This window comes from Phaethon aethereus (assembly GCF_964289735.1).
Source record: "Phaethon aethereus genome assembly, chromosome: 1".
Taxonomy (NCBI): Eukaryota; Metazoa; Chordata; class Aves; order Phaethontiformes; family Phaethontidae; genus Phaethon; species Phaethon aethereus.
In genome coordinates this window covers 59,516,078-59,536,697 of record NC_138575.1, presented here as the reverse complement: position 1 = coordinate 59,536,697, position 20,620 = coordinate 59,516,078, and the positions used below count along the sequence as shown (strand labels likewise).

General features: G+C 43.8%; 1 protein-coding gene across 1 annotated transcript in view; it reads right to left on the bottom strand.

Moving 5' to 3' along the window:
• Positions 1 to 290: 290 nt before the first annotated feature.
• RBFOX2 (RNA binding fox-1 homolog 2) overlaps positions 291 to 20,620 on the bottom strand; it is a gene marked incomplete at its 5' end in the record, with an annotated part of 172,062 nt that continues 151,732 nt past the window's right edge. The window contains 8 exons of the mRNA XM_082013932.1: positions 291 to 935; positions 1,954 to 2,026; positions 2,973 to 3,061; positions 10,616 to 10,655; positions 16,033 to 16,165; positions 17,285 to 17,377; positions 17,517 to 17,570; positions 19,959 to 20,019. Coding sequence (XP_081870058.1) covers positions 891 to 935; positions 1,954 to 2,026; positions 2,973 to 3,061; positions 10,616 to 10,655; positions 16,033 to 16,165; positions 17,285 to 17,377; positions 17,517 to 17,570; positions 19,959 to 20,019 — 588 coding nt within the window. The 3' untranslated portion in view covers positions 291 to 890. The remainder of the gene's footprint in view (positions 936 to 1,953; positions 2,027 to 2,972; positions 3,062 to 10,615; positions 10,656 to 16,032; positions 16,166 to 17,284; positions 17,378 to 17,516; positions 17,571 to 19,958; positions 20,020 to 20,620) is intronic.

The window sequence follows — 20,620 nt, the reverse complement described above, 5'->3', positions numbered from 1 at the left end:
CGTGATGCTGCATTGCAACTGCCGTAATTGAGGAAAGAAGGGCAGGAAAGGGACCGAAAGGGAGAAAGATCTTGAAAAGAAGGCAGGAAAACTAAGATAATTACAGCCACCAGCAATGGACAACAACCAGCTAGACAAAGTTGTGTGTGTGGGGGGAAGATCATCCTCATCAAAAACTCCTTTCAAAGTCTTGTCCCCTATACAGCAGGTAACAGCCGAAGTCTTTAAGCAGGTTGAGGAAATCTTCTCTTGCCAAGTCTAAAATACTGACACTGCTGAAACTGTCCCAAACCTGTGCACGTCAGATGGTGATAAAAACGAGGAAAGTCTCTGCATTTCTCTCGTTTCCAAATGTAAATGACTACTTCCCACCAGCATTTAGGTCCCAGCCACAGCCAAAGAGTGCTTCCTTCTGCAGACCAGAAACACGGCAGGTGGAGACTTCTGCCTCACATCCTTCTGTCTCACAGGCACCAACCACCAGAGCCAGGGAAGTAGCTCTGTCTGCGTGTTCCTGATTAATTGCATGATATTGGTTTCTAACAGCTTTCCTTATCGCTAATCGCCTTTTCCGTGATTGGTAGGATAAGCTATGCACCAACATACAGACACGGAAATGCATTATTTTTACCACAGTTAAAAAAAACCCAGAAACAAAAACAAAACAAAAAAAAAGCACAATCTTTGGAACAAAAGAATTAAAGGCAGAAATTTAAAGGAAAAAAAAAATACATATTCAAAGAACATAGTGAGGTATAAAAAAGTATTTTCTCTTTTGTTTTTTGTTTTTCCTCCTCGTCTTGCTATAGAGTTCCTCTACTAGTAAATATTGCAATAGCCAGGCCTCATGAACTGGGGGGGGCTGTCCCACTTCGGGGGCTCACGTCACTTCAGTAGGGGGCAAATCGGCTGTAGCCACCTCGGTATAAACTCGCCTGTAGAAATTAAATGAGAAAAGTTGTTAGGAGGTGAACTGTGAAGAAATACTCAGGAGAGCACCCAAATGCTCTCAGAAGAACTAATGGACATGTCCTGGCACTGACCCGCCACCATTAGCACCTCTAAGAAGCAAGAGGAGAATCAAAGCAAAAAAACCGCGTGGTTTTGTGTGGCTGGGCCAGGACATCTCCCCCGGACCTCTGCAGGTTTTTTGCCTGCAAAACCAAGGACATGGCTCAGGAGGACATGCTCATGGCCAGCCAGCTGGAGGTGAAGTTTAATTCTATTCTATTTCATAGACCCTAAACAGTATCCATATGACAAGCTGATGCTCAGACAGAGGTGCTATGCTGCAGATATCTGTATTTAGGTGTCTGTTTGTCTGAACGCATTTGTATTCCAGCCTTTGCAACAATACAGATGCTGCACTGGCTAGAAGCAGATGGGCATGCATGTGTTTTCAGCAAGCTGCTCCACTCCCCTCTGATGCCAGCATATCTCACTCCTGCCCTTGCATAACTATGGCTGGCAGGTAGGACACCACATCCTTCCACTAGTGGAAGAGGGAACCAAGTGGAGCAGCTTTGCTGCAAGATGTCACAAGAATAACTTATTCCCTTGCTTCCTAGAACTGATTTCTCAATATGCATCATGAGCTACCTTGCATCCCTAACTACCGCTGATTTTTGCTCTATAAATCACCTTGATACAGTTCTACTGATTCACCAACAACGTTCTGGCTCCTGGCATTCCTGGTCATTCTTTGACCACCTCCTTTGCACTAGGGTGATACGCAAGACCAAGTGATAACTGGTCTTCTACAACCTGGCTCTTTTCCTAGTGCACATGCACAAGCATATAAATGCAGAACAACTGGGAACCCAGTGCTGCAGCTAAGGACCTCCTCAGCCAAAAAAGTATTTCTAAGTGAAGTTTCATTACCTGATACCCATTGAACAGCTGTTCCCCATGCTGGAAATGAGAAACAGCACAAGAAAGAAAAATCCCACTTACCACAGCGCCAACTCCGTAGCTAGCGGCAGGGGCAAGGGCATGGTAAGGATCTGCTGTGTACACCCTGCCATAACTGAAGAGAGGGAGAAAAGATATTAAAAAGAGAGAGAAAAAGAAGAGTCACTTCACAGGGGAAGAGAAACAGCTGTCTGACCACAGGCAATGCAAGAAGCAGCATGCCCTTCTACACACATGTATGCATACATGCACACAGGCAGCCCCTCTTCAAAGAGATCCTATGGGCATGCTGCCATGCATCATATGAGATGGGCAAGAGAACAGCCTGCAAGGAGGAATGCGGCAGAAGCCATGAGTTTGACCTGTAGGAAAGAGGTCAGCACCTTTGAAATGACAGCTACTGCATCCCTTACCACACGTGATGCAGTTTGGGAGGAAAGTGACTGCTGGTGCTAGCGCTACTAGCACAGTAACAGCTGCTAAATGGAAAGCAGTGAGGGATTCTCCACAATGAGAAGGGAGTAGAAACTTTAACGGTCTCACATGCACTAGGATTAACACATGGTCTCACTGCACAGATGAGAAATCTTAAGGCAAGCATGCTGATAATGATAATCCTTTGTATCTATACAGAGCTGCACGTTAAAGCATCTTAGAGTACTGTATGAGCTGAGCAATTTTTACTTTATGGACAGGGAGAGAAATGCACCCAGTGATTAAACCTGCCCAGAGTCACAGAGCAAGGAGCTGGCAAAGGCGAGCCAGGTCTTTCGACTGAGGCCGTAACCATGCTGCCTCCTTTGTGTGGAGAATCATAAGGACAGGGAAGAGGCCAGGATTTGTGCGAGCTCACCTACACCGGAGGGCAATACTGCCCGGGAGCAGAGAGACAAACTGTGCATTCAAGTCTTTAATGTTGGGTTGTGCATGCATGTGTGTGCGTGCGAGTGCAAGTAAGACAAAGAAACAGGGAAAGAAGTAGAAGCACTGCAATGGATCAATGCTCCTTGAATCCCTGAGCACAGCAAGCTAGCCCCCATGAACGCCTCCCCCTTACATACCCATCGCTGTAAGCTGCTGCAGCGGCTGCAGCGGCCGTGGCTGCTGTTGCAGTAGCAGGCTGTGCATATCTGTAGGCTGCGTATCCACCCTGCAGGAAAGAAGAGAACTGACTTTACAGATACCTGTCCACCCATGCAGAGCATAAAAAATAAAATTAAAAAAAAGTCACACACATCACAAGGAGAGGAAGTGTTTCAAACTGCATCGGCTCCCATGTCATGTTTATTGCAAGCATTGCCCATTAACTCATGTGTATTCCTTTCCTGAGAAGGACCAGGGAGACTCCATTACCCCATTTAGCAGAAGGAATAAACTGAAGCAAGCCTGAACATGGTTATATCCTTGCAGGAAATTACATTTGGCATGGAGGAACTGAAAACCAGAAGAGAGCTGAAACCTTGCATGCAACCTAATTTTTATGTGCCCTTCCTCTTATGCTGGGGAAATCAGAGGTGGGAACTTTCTATGAAGTGTGTATTTTAGAAAGGGGACCATTCAGAGAAATTCCTGCTTTTCCCTCACCCCCCCCCATCCTCTTTTTTAAGCCTGGGAAACTCAAACAGCTAGAATTTCATTTGGTCCAGATACATAAAAGTGTCAAGAGCCAGAGAATTCAAAAAGCAACCAGGAAAAGATAGTGAGGGAAGACAGTTCCTGGTGGTCTCAGGGCTGGCAACAAGCAAACTGGCACTGATACCAACCAGACTGTTCTCCCCTCCATCCATAGGAGGAAACAGGTTGGGGGAAATTATGCCAGAACAGTCTGTATTGCCGCTGCATTTCTGTCCATGCTACACACCTGTAGTAAAGGTCTTCAAAATGCTTACACTGATAAGAGGTCATTACTGAAAACGTACTTACAGCTGGGTTGGCAAAATGTGAATCCTGACCCAGAGGGAGACCTGCAAGTCTCCTCCTGAAACTCCCACAGGGAGCTCTTGGGGCACAGGAAGACCTGGCTCAGACAGGCAGCTCTGCACACCCTGCAGTAACGAAGGACGGAGGCCAGCCGCTGACAAAAGCTGCATGGCAGGCAGCAAAGAGGGCTCTGAAGCCCAGGTTAGATCTTTATCATACACTTCTGAACCCCTTTTTGTTAACTTGGGGTGGGGTGGGGGACAGGACAGCAATGGTAAATGCACTGTGGCTTTGATTTTCAAGGAACACAATGAGGCATAAATAACATCAGAAAATTCCAGATTGTTTCTGGATTTTTTTTTCCCCAATTGACATTTCAGTGTTTGAAGGACCAGAAAGCAGACTTACACTCTTCACCTCCAAATCAGCTCAACATATCTCTACCACTACTTCCCTCTAGATCTTTTGCCTTTATGTAACTAAGAGCGCAAGATGAGCTCTACTACAGGACTGTGTGTTTGCTCAGCAGCACTCAGTTTTGAGCTAGGTAGCTTTTAAACTAGAAGTAATGATTTTAAATTAATTTTGATAGCTTTTGTGGAGCCTGTGTTAGCCCCACGAAGGGTAACATGCTATCCAAAACATGCCTGTGAACCATCTCCTACTCCAGAGGAGAGAGTCTTACAGACTCTTCAATCTTCCAGTTAACAGAAGAAAGTGTACACAAATCTACAGCTCTGAAACATCACCACATTGCCTGAAAGAGATCTAACGTTATAGTTTTGCCCTTTTAATCCCATCCAGCTGTTTCAATCCTTGCATTTTGGATTGATGGTTTGGGGAGGTTTAGCTTGCTTTTGGCATGCTGTCATTGCACCACCATTACTCCCACCTCCAAAACATGATGGAGATGAGAGGAATGAGGTGCAGCCTTAAAGCAAATAAAATCTTCATCAACCTACCCAAATTAAGACAAAACCTCATACCAATACCATTGTGGTATTCCCTTATGTTTATGAGCTTCCTGAACTCTTGATGGGGTCTGTCACTTGGGCACGGTGCCTGAGCCACTTTCACCTGGCGCTGCCCTATGCAAGGCAGATGGCTTCAGCACGCACGCAGATTCTCCCCACTCTGCCCCACACCTGCCAGCCACATTTCAGATCAGAAGCCATTTCAAACGTGCCTGGCACATACTCAAAACATGACAGCGAGATGCAGTTTGAAACCATAAAAGGGTTATCATGTAATTCTCTTTTAACTCATGTCTCTCAAAGAAAAATGAAACCAAACCAAACCAAAAAAAAAAAAAAAAAAAGAAGAAAAGAAAAGAAGGGTTGGAATCAGGTGTGGGAAGGGGAATGGCGTAACATTTATTAATCAAAATTAAAAACTAAGCATGCTGACATCTGGAGCTAGAACAACCAGCAAAGTCACCACGTTCAGACTCATATTGGCTAGTTCTATCCATCCCAGCATTCTCTTGGGACAGCAGTTCGCCCTAGGCTCTACCACAAGCTCAGTGAAGTACACAGCCTCAAGTACTAGAGCGTGCAGCCACAACAACCTGCTATTACGGAAACAGTCAGTCACCACTGGAGTTAACATTCCAACCTTAACGACTCCCGCAGCCTCCCACCCTCGCCCCCCGAAATGGCTCCCACCCTAGCCCTGTCCCACACCACAATGTTAATAATTATAACAAGCAATAACCCATCTGTTATATCAGAGAAGGGAACAGAGACTCCACTGAGAGATTTAGAGCGGGATGTTAACATTTCTTCAGTCAACTGCACAACAAACAAAAAAAAACAGGAGAAATAATTCATTGGAGAAATGAAGTTAAGAAATAGCTGACATGTGTATTGCTTTTTAACCATGCACGGATGCAAAATTGAAGCTACTGTTAATTTAAAAAAAAGTCACAGGCGAGAGGTACACACACGGGCAGAACCACTCAGTTCAAAGCGGTCTGCAAATTCTACTTGTGTGTACTTCAAATAAAACCAAAAATGGGGATTATAATGGCCATGGTACGTTCCTGTCATAGGAGCAATGAGTGTGGACAGCTGGGGGAATTTCTGACACAGGGATGTATCCAGCATGACCAGCAGGTCCAAATACACCAGAACAGGGTGAAGGAAAGAGGAGGAAAGTTGCAACTATTATTCATTGTTTCGTAAATGCTTTCACCAAGCTCTGGGACCAGTACAGAGAAAAGGAGACACTGTGCAGGTTGCCTTACGCAGCTGATGCTCCTGTTCTCCATAACCCAGGACCCACCTATAATGCCATCAATGCTTCTAAAGCCCTGCTCAGCTTGTCCAATGTACCAGTTATTTTCTCCTTCTATTCCTGTCCACACACGACTAACTGGTATGCAGAGCTCATCCGTAGCATCCACTACACGGTCCTACTACCCCTAGTGATTTCTGATGCCACTCACTTTGGGTACTCTAGTAAATATAAACTATAACAGAGTAGAGCATCTTCAAACATGAACAATCGTGTTTCTCAATAAAAGAAATATTAATTATTAAAACCCCCCCCCAAAACCAACACCCTTGCTAGCTGCACCACACTCCTCCAGTGCCATGGCCAAACTGCAAGAGAAGACACCAATTGAGTGGCACAGGCCCTGAAACTCAGGACAGCCATGCAAATTCCCAGTCCATCTATTTAAGTCAGGTGATTCCACAGGGACAGGTTTACCCATCTAGGTTCAGTTTTTTAAAATTTTTAGCCTCATCCCAAAAGAAATGAGTGTAATTGAGCTTCTTGCAAAGATATTAAGTCAGAGACATTTCTATCAGAGGGACACTTTAAACACTGCCTCGACAAGGGAATAGGGGAAGTAAGGAAAAGGCTTATGTATTTTTACTAGTTACTGGTTTAAGTTACAACCAAAAGGATGGTCTAAATCAAGATTGGTCTTTTCCAATACAGTCGTTTGGACTGTCTGAGGAGCATGTGAGAGAGATGAACACAGCCATAAATGTTGCGTATCTTAATTCAAGTTCTCTTTCTCTGGATATCCTGCCAGTGTTGCTGGGGCTGTGCTAAACCCCTTTCCCCAGGTGAATGTGTAGTGCTTGAGCGTATAGATCTCAATTGTCAAACAATCATATTTGCTCAGGTGTTCACAAACCCCCAAGTTTAAAATGATCCTTTTGTGATGTTATTGTCCTTGGCTCATCAATGAAGCAAGAAAATGTTGTGGGTTTTTTTTTTGTAATTCCTTATTTAACATTAGATGATAGCTTTCTCAACATTATCATATATCCTCTGAAATAACAGAAACATGGCAAAACAACATATACAGGAAGCTGCATCCCAACTAAAGCAGCATTCCAATTACCGAGCATGTTAATGTAGATAAATGAGCATGAAGACTATACAGTTCAGCTCAAAATAAGTCCATCTTCTCTTCCATTCTTCAAGTCTATATTAGGTATCAATCCAGTGAGAACATGAGGAAATACAAACCTACAGCTTTGCCAGTGCATCCTATGGTGTTAAGTATCCCTTTTCTTCTTCCCTTGCTGCCTTAGACAGGCACACAAGGTGGCCGTCTTTGCTCCAAAAACCCTTTATGCCACTAAGACACAAGTGTTCCCACATCCCTGGAGGAATGTGTAACTCATGGTACCAGATACGTTTGACCACCTGCGAGGTTTAGGCAGCAAACCCAATTTCAGGATCTTTTATTTGTAGTATCTCAAACATGTCATCTCCACCCCCAAACTGCCCTATAACAGAAGTTAAGAAGCAGAAAAGGCTAGAACTGTTCCCAGTATTTCTGTATCAGAAGGGTGGCATATGTGCACCAGGAATGAGCATGAATGAATTAAAAGAGGTGACAGGACAACTGCGTCCATTGCAGCAGGTGCTTCTACATGGTAATGGGACAAGCATGACCTTGTTAACCCTTCCATTGAATTTTTTTTTTTTTTTTTAATTAAATGCCACTCTGAAATCTGGACACATGCCGCTCTGCTACAGCAGGGGCTTGGATCACACGTGAGTCTGCGCTGCCCTAAAAAAAGCCTCTGTTCCCATCTCTAATGTGGTGCTGGAATGGTTAGTATAATTCAGTTTTTTCCACTGCAATCCACAATCTGATCGGTTGGCAGGTCACACTGGCACTCCTACCTGAGGTATTTTAGCGCTAATGATTGGTTCCTGTAAGACTATTCTATAACAGAACACAGGAAGAGCAGTTCAAAAAAACACAGCTGTGGAAAGAAACAATCATACAAACAGCCCGCGGCGGGGCTCACCAGCCTTTTCTTTCCAGTGGATGCAAGCACGCTTTTCACAGGCAGGAGCAGTCTTCACATGGGTGGGTTTGTTTGGGTTTCCCCCCACCACCCAGATTGACCCCATTGTAGAAGAAAGATAACCTTTCTTATAATCCAAAATGAAGCCCTCTGCATCCTGGGGCAGGTTGTTTTATGAATTCAGGTGTCTTGCCAGAGTGGGACGCATCCAACAAGAGATGGAATGCTGCTTTCACAGAAGAAACGACTAAGCAGGATGGTTGCCCCAGGAAAGAAAAAAGGAGTGAGGAAGAGGAGGAGGAGGAAAATGAGAAATCTGTGCATAACATGTATGCGGAAAAAAGCAGCCCAAACCTGGGACACTTCCCTTTCATCTTGCCTTCCACTAACTGCTTCCTGCCAGTTCAGCTCCTTTCTACCCTTCCTTGACACAACCCTATGGACTCAGAAGACCTAAGGGAACCTCAATTTAATTTTACCCCCAGTCCTAATTGAATACCCTCTGCTATCACTTCCACAACCTGGACAAGCCTTTCACAGCAACCAGAGGGACATAAGCACTGCAGTGAAAAGCATGACAAATCAGTGGCGCACAGGGACACTTTACTCATTCCACCTGTGCCAAACAAATCGTTTGGAAGGGTAGCATCATGTTTGGATTATGGTAACTCATCGGAGGGCTCTGGGTAGCAATAATGTAGGAAAAAGCAGCACCATCTACCTTGATGAGTCCCCTCTTGTATTGTCCTGCTTTCTGACAGTGAGACCAGAGCCACCAACAGCAAAGTCATCAGAAGTCCACCTAAGGGTTCTAACCTGACTCGGGGGCGTGGTTTTGTGTTACATGATGCTACTGCACTGCAGCACCAAGTGGTTATGGGGATTCTTCTTTACTGGTCTCTGTCCACAAAACATGTTAAATAAGCCTCTCCTCCCCACCTGCAATAGAAGCTCTGAAGGAGCTTTCTCAAAAGAAATAAGAAGTAACCCTGGTCAGTCCTCCCATTCAACATGACAGTTTCTTATATGCCATACCCAGAGGGAAGAGGCACTAAGCATTGCTCATTTGCTTGCTTACTTGCCATAGCAAAGTCAGTGGTCTGTAAAGCTGGTGGTGTAGGAGTGAGGCAGGAAAACCCAGAACCCTCTGTAGTCCTTGAAACAGTTTTATAAAGGAACACTTGACTAGGCAGATCAATTTTTAAAGGACTGCACACATAACAGCATATATAAGAATGAAGAAATGCACCCAGTATCTCTATGCTCAAGAGAGCATGCCTTCCCACTGCTGTAATTCTGTTGGGAAAAGCACCTTTACAAGACTTGACCGTCCACACAGGCCAACAAAATCCAAAAGCTAATTCCATCCATTATCTTGAGTCTAACCGCAGGGTCCTCTTTATAAATGTCAGGAGTAGCACCATCAAAGGAGCAGGGATGTGAAATCCGTGCTGATAACTGTGCCACTACCCAATGCAAAACTTCCCCAGCTCCAAAGAGCTATTACCTACAATACCACGAAAGGCAACTCTGTAGAGCTAGGCAGGCCACAAGTTGCGATAGCAGTAGCGGACCTGAACATTTCAGCTTTGAGAGGCATATTCCCACCATAGCTGTTCTGCAACAGCTCTTCATCGGAGAGGAAACTGCTTTTCTCACTGGCCAGTCAGAATCCCTCCACCCACGACCCACCTACGTATACACAGATGCCCTGGAGATTTGCAATACAGGCTGGCTGGGTAGGACAAAGACAATGACAGGACGAAGTCTCCCGTGGTATCAGAGCTAATTCCCAGACAGGAGGAGGTTGCTGACTCTTCTAACTGAACATCTCCACATATTTGTACTTTACAATTCCCCAAAGAGGCACGAGAATCTAGCCTATTTAGGTACCATTTCTACCAGCAAAATGAGATGTCAGTTTTTACTCTAGCATCTCGGTCTCCATTTTTAATCAGTCCCAGTGTCTTCCCCAAAGGGATAATCTCCACATCCCAGTGGCACATGAACATTTTTAAACATATAGCTCACTCAGTTTAGTGTGGGCTGCACAAATCAAACCTGAAAGGGCCCCAAGAGGGGAGAGAAAAGGAAGGGCAGAGGGAGAGAAGGAAAGGGAAGGTCTGAGGCTAAACCAGTCCTGTTATTTTTATATCCAAATTATGTAAATGAGAGAAGTGTTGAGAGAAATTTTAATTCACTAATCATCTCTCAGGTTGATTAGTAGGAGTGTGCATGTGGGGGACAGGACACCCAGTAACTGACCCTGGCAATGATCAGGAAACCCAAAGACTTAGGTCTTGCACCCAGGGGCAAGCGCAGTGACAGAGAAGCATGCTTGCATTCCTAAATATATAAATATATCCACAAGGAAGAAGAAAATTAAAGTAAATGATATTTAAAAAAAACCAAAAACAAACCAAACCAAACCAAAAGAAGAAAAAAAAAAAAAAGGCTGGCTTGTCAGGGGTTGGGGACGAGAAGGCTCCAGTGTGTGTACTTACATAGAGGTCAGCACCGTAAAATCCGTCCTGGTAAACCACACTGCAGAAAATCCACACAAAAACAAAAAAACAAAACAAAACAAAAAAACAAAACAAAAAACAAAAAACAAAAGAACAGAAAACACATTCCGGTTATTGAGGACGGCAGCATGCACATGCGTTTTACACAGGCAGGTGATGTATGAATCCACAACCTGGGCTTTTGGCAGGAGCAAATCAGCGAGAGAATGTGTGCGCACGCACGCTAGACGGCTCCAAGTCATCTTCCACGGCATGCAAAGGGGGAAGGGGCGGGCAGAGGGGGAGACAGTATGCAAAGGAGAGAGGGAGGGGAACCACCATCTTGTACAATAAAAATAGACTCAAAGATCTGATGTCCTGAAGAAGAGAAACAAGGGTTTAGAAACCTCCACTCTGGTTATTCTCCTGGAATGACTTTAGTTACCCCCTAAACACATGGAAACATTGGCTTCATGAAGTGGGCTTGTGAAATCAAGGAGCCCTGCAGAAGGCATCCCACAGGGGCTGGAGTCACCTATGTCAGAAGCACGTTTCAGAGAGCTGTGTATGATTACGTATTTCGAGCTTCACAGGGCTGCATGACTTTGTTTCTGACATCCATACATCACCTGCTTTTACCCTGCACATTAGACATGCGATAAGATTTGGCTGATCACACAAGCATGCAAAGTATTATTATTCAGCATCTTAAAGAACTGATGCAACACCTCAGGAAAACAAGTCAATCAATTCTGATCAAAGTAAACACAGAGAAATGTAATTAAAAAGAAAAAACCAAAAATACCCACAATGCATTGCTTTCACAAGCAGAGATAATGAGCTAAAAAGGTTAAGCAATTGGTCCAAGGTCCGAGAATTGAAAGGTGCAGTGGGAGTCCCTAGTAGTAATGACCTATTCCGTAGCAGAGAGGAGCAACTGGAAGGGTTTCCATGGGATGGTGTTTTTTCTGCTTTAAGCCATGGTTTTCTTTCTCTCAGAACTTCAGGCAGGAAAACTGTTAAACCAGAGCCTAGGGTTCCCAAAGAGCCACTCTTACCAGAGCATTTGCTAGCGTAAGACTACGCAGCTCGCTTTGGGGACAGGGGTCGGGGAAGGATGAGGAAGGAAGAAAGGGGATGCCCCCCACCCATCTGAGTTCAGCGTGTGCTTCATACTGTCCTGCTTTGTCCTCTGAATAGCTCCACACAAACTTGCTCAAGGCTTTAAAAAGCACTAGCCCCACCATCTGTGATGTTCATGGATCTGATGTGCATGACTTACCAGTAGCATTAAGGAAAAAGAAGGTACAGAACACTACCTTTTCTTTTTATTATCTTTTTTTACTTATCAGATGGAATGTGAAATGCTGCCAAGAGCCTGCCACCCTCAGACACCCACCTATTGTAAGGCACACACACACAAAAAAAGCCCAGCAGATCTTGCCAAAATTCTGCATGCTATTACTAAAAAATAAAATAAAATTAAAAAAAAAATACTTGTTGCAGTGTTAGCTACTGCTTGAATAATTTAGTCTTGCTGTCTTCCCCAGGAAAAGTACACTCCATTCCCAATGGAGCATTGGGAGCAGATATGAAGATAGAGACCCTTGTTAGAGGAAGAGGGGAGCCACTTCAGCAGGGAGAAGCAGGCCATAAGATCATGTTTGTTGAAGCTAAATTTTTAAACAACCACATAACAAAGAATTTGGCTCCTGGGGCAGTGACTTACATTGCTGGGTTCTCTATCTAGGATCAGGAGTGTTTTAGCAGTGATACTCCACCTGCTCCTGCAGGAAAGGCAAACGCATGACAGAGGAAGTGACTTGGTTTATGAACAGGTTAGCAGTTTTAACAGTAATTCCAAACATAATCAGTGGGATGAATATAAGCATTACCACATTGGATCAGGCCACTAATTCCTGTAACTTAGAATCCTGTCAGCAAGCGATGCTAGCATCAGCTCTCCAGAGAAAAACTGCAAGGAACACTAATAACAGGCGAGAGTAAGACTTCCTGGGTCCAAAGAACCAAGCACACGTGCATCCTCCGTCTCTCCTTCAGTTAGAACTTGACTTGACACTGGCTGACAGGGCTAAAATTTAGCAAGATTTATTTATATGCTAGAATATCCATATTTGTAATTCTTCATGCTAGCAAAAACTGAGAGAATTCCTTCATTTGAGAACCACGGAGACCGTTCTGGTGACACAGACTGACCAGAAGCATAAAGCAGCCCAGCAGCCCATCAAATCTCAGTGGCATCTGCAAAAAGCCCACTAGCTGAGCTAAAACACACCCACGAGAAAAAGAAATATGCTGGTTTTATAAAGCAGCCATCATATCATTGAGGTGTACCAACAGTTGACTGTGTCGTAAAAGGAACCAAAAAACCACTCCAAAGTCCTAAAATTCCCTATTGCCTTGTATCTAGTCTGACTTTTTTCCTACTTTTGGCTTTATGTCAGTGAATTCTCTGTATATTTACACTCCTAGACTAAACTATTCTTTATTATAGCAAACCTACTCTTCACATAGGTAGTTCATGACCATGAACAAGCCAGTGCCTAACCTATAGTTTGAGAAACAGAATTGATCAAGCTTATTTAGTTTTGAGAGTTTTCTAGTAGGCAAGTTTTTTTTCAGTCTTATTTGATTCTTACAGCTTTTTGTCTGAAGTGTAATTTGTCAACATCCTTGTTTAGAAAGCATGGCCGCTACAAATCAGGGCAATATTCCACTACAGGTTTTACTTATGCTATATATCCAAGGTTGTAAAATCTCCTTACTTCTACTGAATGCCACCTTGATTAGAAATTGAAGGTTGTATTTGTATTCTGAGGTCAGGCTCAGGTGACGAGCTAACATCCTCTCCAATGGTCTGAGCAATTGCTTTGTAAGGTATGAATAGCCTTCCCTGGATAAACGTCCACGTCCATATGCAAGTATGTACATTCCATACAGGCATTACTAAATCTTAGTTTGAGTTCTCGAAATAAATGTTAAAACTATTAAGAACAATATGATTTCTTGCACCCTCCTCTGGAGTACCTAGCACTAGACACTGTCAAAACTTACTCTTAACCTGAATGGCCCTCAGGTCTGATCCAGTATGGCAATTCCCACAAGCTTTTATTAACCGACATTCTGTATTTTTTGAATTCTGTTAAGCTCTCAAATGCAGTGATACTATTAAGTAACTTAAAACTTAACCACCACTGAGGCTTGTGAAAACTGATTCCTTCTACCAGGTTTGAGTTAACCTGCAGCTTGCTTTATTGTCTTCTTCCACATTACTCACTATGTCTTGATCACTCATGTGTTGCTGACTGATCTTACGGTGTCAACTTTCCACTGGCCAGGAAGAAAGCAACTGATGCAGGGTGAAGTGTCAAGAATGTGTGCCTGCCCCTGACTCCACGGAGGTCAGCAGTGTCCACACGGAGCAGTGTCTGTCCTACAGGTTACTGCAATATGGAACTGAATAGCACATTTCGTATTATTCCATGAGGAATCAAATTCTCTCTACAAAAAAATCTTTTAGACATTCAGACTATGATGACAACACCAGAATTAGTTAATTACATCCCAGTGTTTGGGACTAGGGACAGTTCTGGGCCATTTGTGAACCTGCCTTGTTTACTGCTGCCCTGCAAATGTTTACTGGATAGTACACTGCCCATGAGGACATGAAATCAGTCACCAGAGTCAGACAAACTCAACGTAAGTAAACACAGTCATGAGACAGTATTTGGAAGGGATAATCATTGGAGCCTGGCCCATATTCCAAATGGAAATGAATAGACCATATAAACCTTTTATACGGGACTCAGGCTGGATTTATATCAAAGACAAGCTTAGAGTCCCTCCCAGTACGCCACTCACGACAGCCTCTTGTTAGAAATGCTCTAGCTGTTACTCCCCGGGACGAAGAGCACATACCCCCTCCCCGGTGCAAGCATTTCATATCTTGCTAGACAGCAGCAATTAGCTCAGCTTTGCCTCTCTGTTTCACTGTGGAGCACTTCCTAATACAACGGGACTGGGTCATTTTTAGAGCAACAGGCAGACAAGTTGCAGGTCAGAGGCTATGGTTACAGGATATAGAATATGAACTAGGAGTGGTGGCAAAAAGAGGCGGACCTGAAAACCCATAAGAAACACTCTGTTTGGAAGGCAAATGTGTTCAGACAAGAGATTTCATTTAAAGTCGTCCAGTGAATTAAATACAAACATTGCCAGACTTGCCAGAGAGCAAAGCTAGACAGATACATGACCACTGCAGCTTGCTTCCTTAAGCTCTACTTTAAGTATCAGACTGGACTCTAAAAAGAAAGGGCCACAGAAGTTCTCACCACTTAATCTGCTACAGAAGGTACTGCAAGCTTATCCAGAATATATCAGGCCAGCTCCTTGCACTGATGTGTGCGGCTTCTACCTCCCCTTTTAATAAAATATTTATAATTTGTTTTCTTCTCTTTTGGGGCTAGTCTAAAGGCAAAAAGGGTCAGTCTACTGTGTTAGAGGATTCATTCCTTCTCCTACTCCTTCCTGAGAACATTGCCTGGAAAATACGGCAAGTAGAATTCCAGAGACAGGCAATATGAATAAAGCATCTTCAAAATCAGAAACAAAAAAAGACAGTTTGGAAGGGATTTGCAGTTTTATCTGTCATTCCATCACACTTAAACAAACAAAACCCCAAAACTCACATACAAACCTAGTTCCCTGTCCTTTTAAAACAGCAGAATACTCTGTAACAGCATCTATTCCACTGCATTAGTAGTGAAAAGTCAGAGGGCAAAGAATGCTAAGGCCACGCATTCACCATTGCTTCATACAACAGTAAGAAGAACGCTGCACTTTTGTTCTCCCTATATCCCAAACACTCCCAGCTTTAAATTAATGGACTTGATTAATCTTTGTTTTAAACCTTTTTAAACCGTCTCCAACAAAGAAAGCAAATCCATTGTGGGTAACTGGCTCTTCTGTGTCCTACTGCCAGATGGTGAGGCATGAAGGTAATGGATAATATTCCTCATTCCTGGATATGAAAATGCAAATGGAGTGCAAAGAGCAGAACCTCTTCAGAAATTTTAGACCTTCTCTGTGTCCTTCTCAGCAACACTATAACATATTGGGTCAATGGATGACTAATATCATGTAGACAAATTGAGAAATTTTGAGAAGGAATCCATCAGCACTTTAAGCTGTTGCAAGTACCGAAAATTGTTTCAGTCAAGAACTTAACACGGAAAAATTTAGATTTGCCCCCACTGGATGCCATCATGTGCAGAATGCTCTAGCACTAGCAGTATCCTGACTCTCACCATCCAGACAATTTTAGTTATTTTTTGGTTAACCGATTAGCTATTTAACATGGTTGTGCAGAGCACTCTGCTCTCATGACCAGTGCTTACCCTGGGTAGGCAGGGATGGCTGTGGGAGGTACCGCCCGGACTGCCCCATACACTGTCCTTCCTCGGCCCCTCAGATGGGCTCCCCGAAACGCGGCTGCTGTGGTGGCTGCAGTTGGATAGGGGAAGCCTGGAACTGTAAAGACAGACAAGGTGGAGGGTGAAAAGGATCTGAGCTCCTGCCCAGAAAACAACTGTCTGCTTCAAACAAAGTGACACAATAGCTCCACAGCGGTGGGACATTCTGCATCAATCCTGCAGAGGGGCATGCTTATAACCCAGCAAGCATCCGACACATACTTCCTGCTACACCATGGCCTTTGGGGGGAAGAGGGATTGCAGAGAGGTTTGGCATGCAAGAGGTTAATGCTTTGGCATGCCTCACCCACCACAAACAGGGTACAAATCCCCCCGCCTTTTGACACCACCATGCAGTCTGGTTAGAGTCTGAGAAGCGCAGAGAGTTACTATCAATATAGCAGGCGGCTCTTCCAAAACTGCAGAGGCTCTTTAAAATAATTTGTCAATAGGCCCTTAAAGTCAACCAACTTACATCAGTCTCTTCCCTCCTTTCCCCTCCCACTCTTTGCCACCCAATCCTCTGTATGTTCATTTTAAAGCCTGAAAGACAAGATAGCCCATATAACAGCAGCAGAAATTTCCCATAAAGTGCCAGTTTACTGAGAGCCCACCTTCATTTAATAAGCATGACCAATAACTGGCTCCATGTACAGTGGGGCCTGCTTTATTATGCTTTACACTGGAGTAAACTGGCTTGTGATGAAATGATGTAAAACCTCAAAGGCATCTGCAAACACGTAATAAACAGATACCGGGAGGGAAGGAGTCCCAGGGCACAAACCCAACCCATCGTGCATCCAGGTGCATGCCACCAGGGGCCCTGCAGACTCGCGGTTTAGCAGCTTGTATAATATGTACTTTAGGGATTTGTCTGTTTGGTTTCTTTGATTTCAAAAGGGGGAGGGGGGCAAGGTTATAGCCTATTCCTCACACACACCCTCCCCTTGTTCTGCAGCCTCCTCATTGCTCAGAAAGACCCATTCACCAGTACAGAAACACACTGCAGATGAACAAGTTACAGCAACTGCACAGTATACTTTGGCTCAAGGTAAACTCATTCCCAGCAAGGCCCATCCTTTCAAGTATATATTATACAGACTGGAGAGAAGAAGGGTAACAGATCATCGTTAACTCAAGCACAATAACAATATAGGGGCCAACGGGGGCTACTTACTGATTAAAGGAATGTAAGTGTTAATACCCCCCCTTCCTGACAGGGGCACTGCGGCGTCATTGCCCAGCGAGACATCTGCTTGAAAGCTGGACGCTAATTTAATTTTTAAAAGAATAAAAAAAACACAAAAAACAAAAACGTAAAAAGGTTATAAAGAAACAGCAGATTGAGAACATAAACAAACACCACTGCAGTTAAATGGCAGAAATGGAAGTGTCTACTTAAGCTCTACCTGCATATAACTCAGGGCCGTACACCGCTCCAACCACAGGACTCAACTTCCAACCTGAAACAACAAAGACTGCAGTGAATGCCAAAATCTACACCAAGAGAAGGAGCGGGCAGTGTGGGTAGGGGAAACAGTCTCTTGCATGCGCCCCAGCTTCACATGCACAGCTCTTTCCAATTTCTGCTTCGCCTCAATCCCCCTTGGTGTAGATGGAGGCTAACTGCCTTTTTCTAACGTCAAGTTCTAGGTACAGGTCACTGTATTGGAGGGAACAGCAAAACATCAGCTGATCTGCAGCGTGGCAGAGGCACCACTGAGGTAATGCCAACTACCTTATATGCATATTCGCCACGAGCACCGTGCGACCCTGCATTCTCTGCATGAACCTTGCTGACAGCTCCTCCCTACTTTCACCAGGAACGCTGCAGATCCAAAACCTCTCTAAAGCCACCAGCCCAGACTGTCATCCTGGGCCAATCAGTTTATGGCCTTAAATTCTCAAAACACCCTTCTGTCTTATTTTCTAGAAATCTGCTAAAAAGTAACAGTGTCTGAATTTCCTCACCAACCGAATCACACGACTATGGTGCAGAAAAGTAATTCAGTCTATTCATCTCACATTTTCTTCTCTCTGTTATTTTAGTATTTCCTGTCTTCTTTATGCTGCTTTTCAGGTGAAAGCCTTCCCAGAAAATTGATTTTAATATCATCTGGATAATTGTCAAGAACTGCAAATCGTCAACATAAAACCTACAAGAAAATAGTGCTTAAAGAAGTCATCGCGAGGGTATGAGAAGGAACATACTTCCCAGTCAGATCTAGAAACATATCTGTCTCCCCCACCCCCTTCTATGAGGGGAGAGAAGCAAGGAGGGTAATCATGATCTAAGCTGGCTTCCACAAAGCATTCCTTTCAGGAAAGATCTCAGCTGTTCAGCTAGTAATCACACAAATATTTCAATTTAAATATACCCATACCCTTCATCTGTCTTGGGGTCCTGACGCATTTACTGCGCTTTAACACCTCTAGCCAGCCTAGAAACCATATTAACAACTTTGTGAACTCTAGCCATCGACACCACCCCTTCATCTGCTGGCAGAGTAGCAACAAGAGATGCAATGCACGCTCCCTCCGCAAGACTGGGCACGCTGCTGCTGCGCTGCCCACCTTGATGGCAAGATACTCGAGTGGTGGCAGTGAGGGAACTGGGATCAACCTTCAAATTTGAAAACCACTCATCAGTATGCCTTAAGCCTAGCCTAATACTAAATACCTTTGCGTAGCTTTAAAGCTGGCTTTAAATTGCTGGCTGCAAAAGCAAAATACTCCTACCCATTATCAGGGTTTCACAAGTCACTGCTATGTAAGCCAAGTTTTGTTACCAAATAGTCAACCGCATTTTCTGCACTTGTTTTGAGGACAACATAACATGGCTGCATTGCCTTTTACTACAAAATCTCCTGTTTCCTTTCAGACATGGAGACTCGGAATCCCAGTCTTTCTGCCTGGTCCCTGTTTTCCCAGTTCTGTAACCAAAAAAAATACCGATTTGCCAAAAGACACGCAACGAGTCAGTAGCAAAGCTAGAAATAAAATTTGCATCTTCTGAGTCTTATACTGTAATCAAAACGGATTCTTACAGCAGCAACTACCTATATGCAGCTTCCTGCCTTGTTGAAGCTGTTTGGGAACATTTTCATACCAAAAAGAATTTTTCTGCCTGTTTCAGGACAAAGACTCATATTCGAAATCTGTATCGAAGCACCATTCAGTTCCGTCAGGAGAACAATGACTTTTTATGCTATACATGCCTATGCAATAAAATTACTGCACAGACAGAAGAACCAAGATACCCGATGAAACAGGATTCTTCATTACCCAAACAATTTGGTCTTTCTCTGTTCAGGTTTACTGGGAAATGACTGAACACAGGCACAGTCTGTAACAAAAACGCAAGCAAACAAGCAGCCAATGCCTCTGCTTTCCTGGCTGCTTGGGGACAGCTGTACTTCTACAGTTAGAACCTAAACTGAGATATATCCAACTATGTATCCTAAGTTATTCTTCTGCATTCATATTCAGGTATCTACATCACGGCAATAAGGCTCAGGATTACTGCATATCCCACTGTACAGCATCAGCCTGCAGTAGTGGCAGGCAACCCATCAGTCCTTGGTTTCTTTACCAGCTTGGCCACATTTGGCATCTCACTCCTCCTCTCAGTCCTCACTTCTCCATCTGTAAAATGGTATTTCTCCATAAACGCTTAAGGGTTATACTGAAGAAGAATGCTATAAATTACGGTTTGTGGGTTTTCGTTGGCTTCTTTTTGTTTTGTGGTTGGTTTTTTTTTTTTTTTTAGTCCTGAGGAGAAGTCATGACTTTTCCCTTTTGTCTTTCTTCAAACCCTTGATCTCATCATTAGTACAAACAGTCTCTCTTACCATTTGCATAAGGTGTGACCATCTTCTTATTGGTCATCACTCGCGCAGTTGCGTTGTTAACCTAAAAGTAAGAAAGGGGAGGGGGAGGAGAGGGAAGGAAGCACAGGACGTTAGGGAAAACGATGGAAAACTCTCAGATATCACACACACACACACACACACTACATTTCTCTGAGAAAAAAAAAATTAAACAACTAATTTTACAACAATGCAATCTTTAAATTAACTTTTAACAGTTGCCATTTAATTATAAAAGTTACAGCTAAACATGGCATTTTAAAATTATGCATTAAACAAAAAGGCCAACGAGTGTAACGTGCAGATTCCCTGCCATCCTGCCACCCCTTGGTCTTGTGCTTATTTTCAGCTCATCGATCAAAAGGGCAAAACTTTGGCAGTTTTGTCCAGGTTCTGTTCAAGAGGCAGCGATAATTTCTGCAGCCCAGAGCAGGGGAACTGAACCAGGTGATGCACAAGCTGACTTGTTTCTCAAGCTCACCATTGGGATTGTGGCCCGGCAGGTTGCTGACAGGCATACTTTTTAGACAGAAAAAGGTAGCCTGGAGTCCATCAGCTTTAGATTTGAACTCGCAAGGCTTGAGATTTCTGGAATGCCACCAAGCATTTGGATGGTCTACATTCACCAATTTCCTCCCCATCAT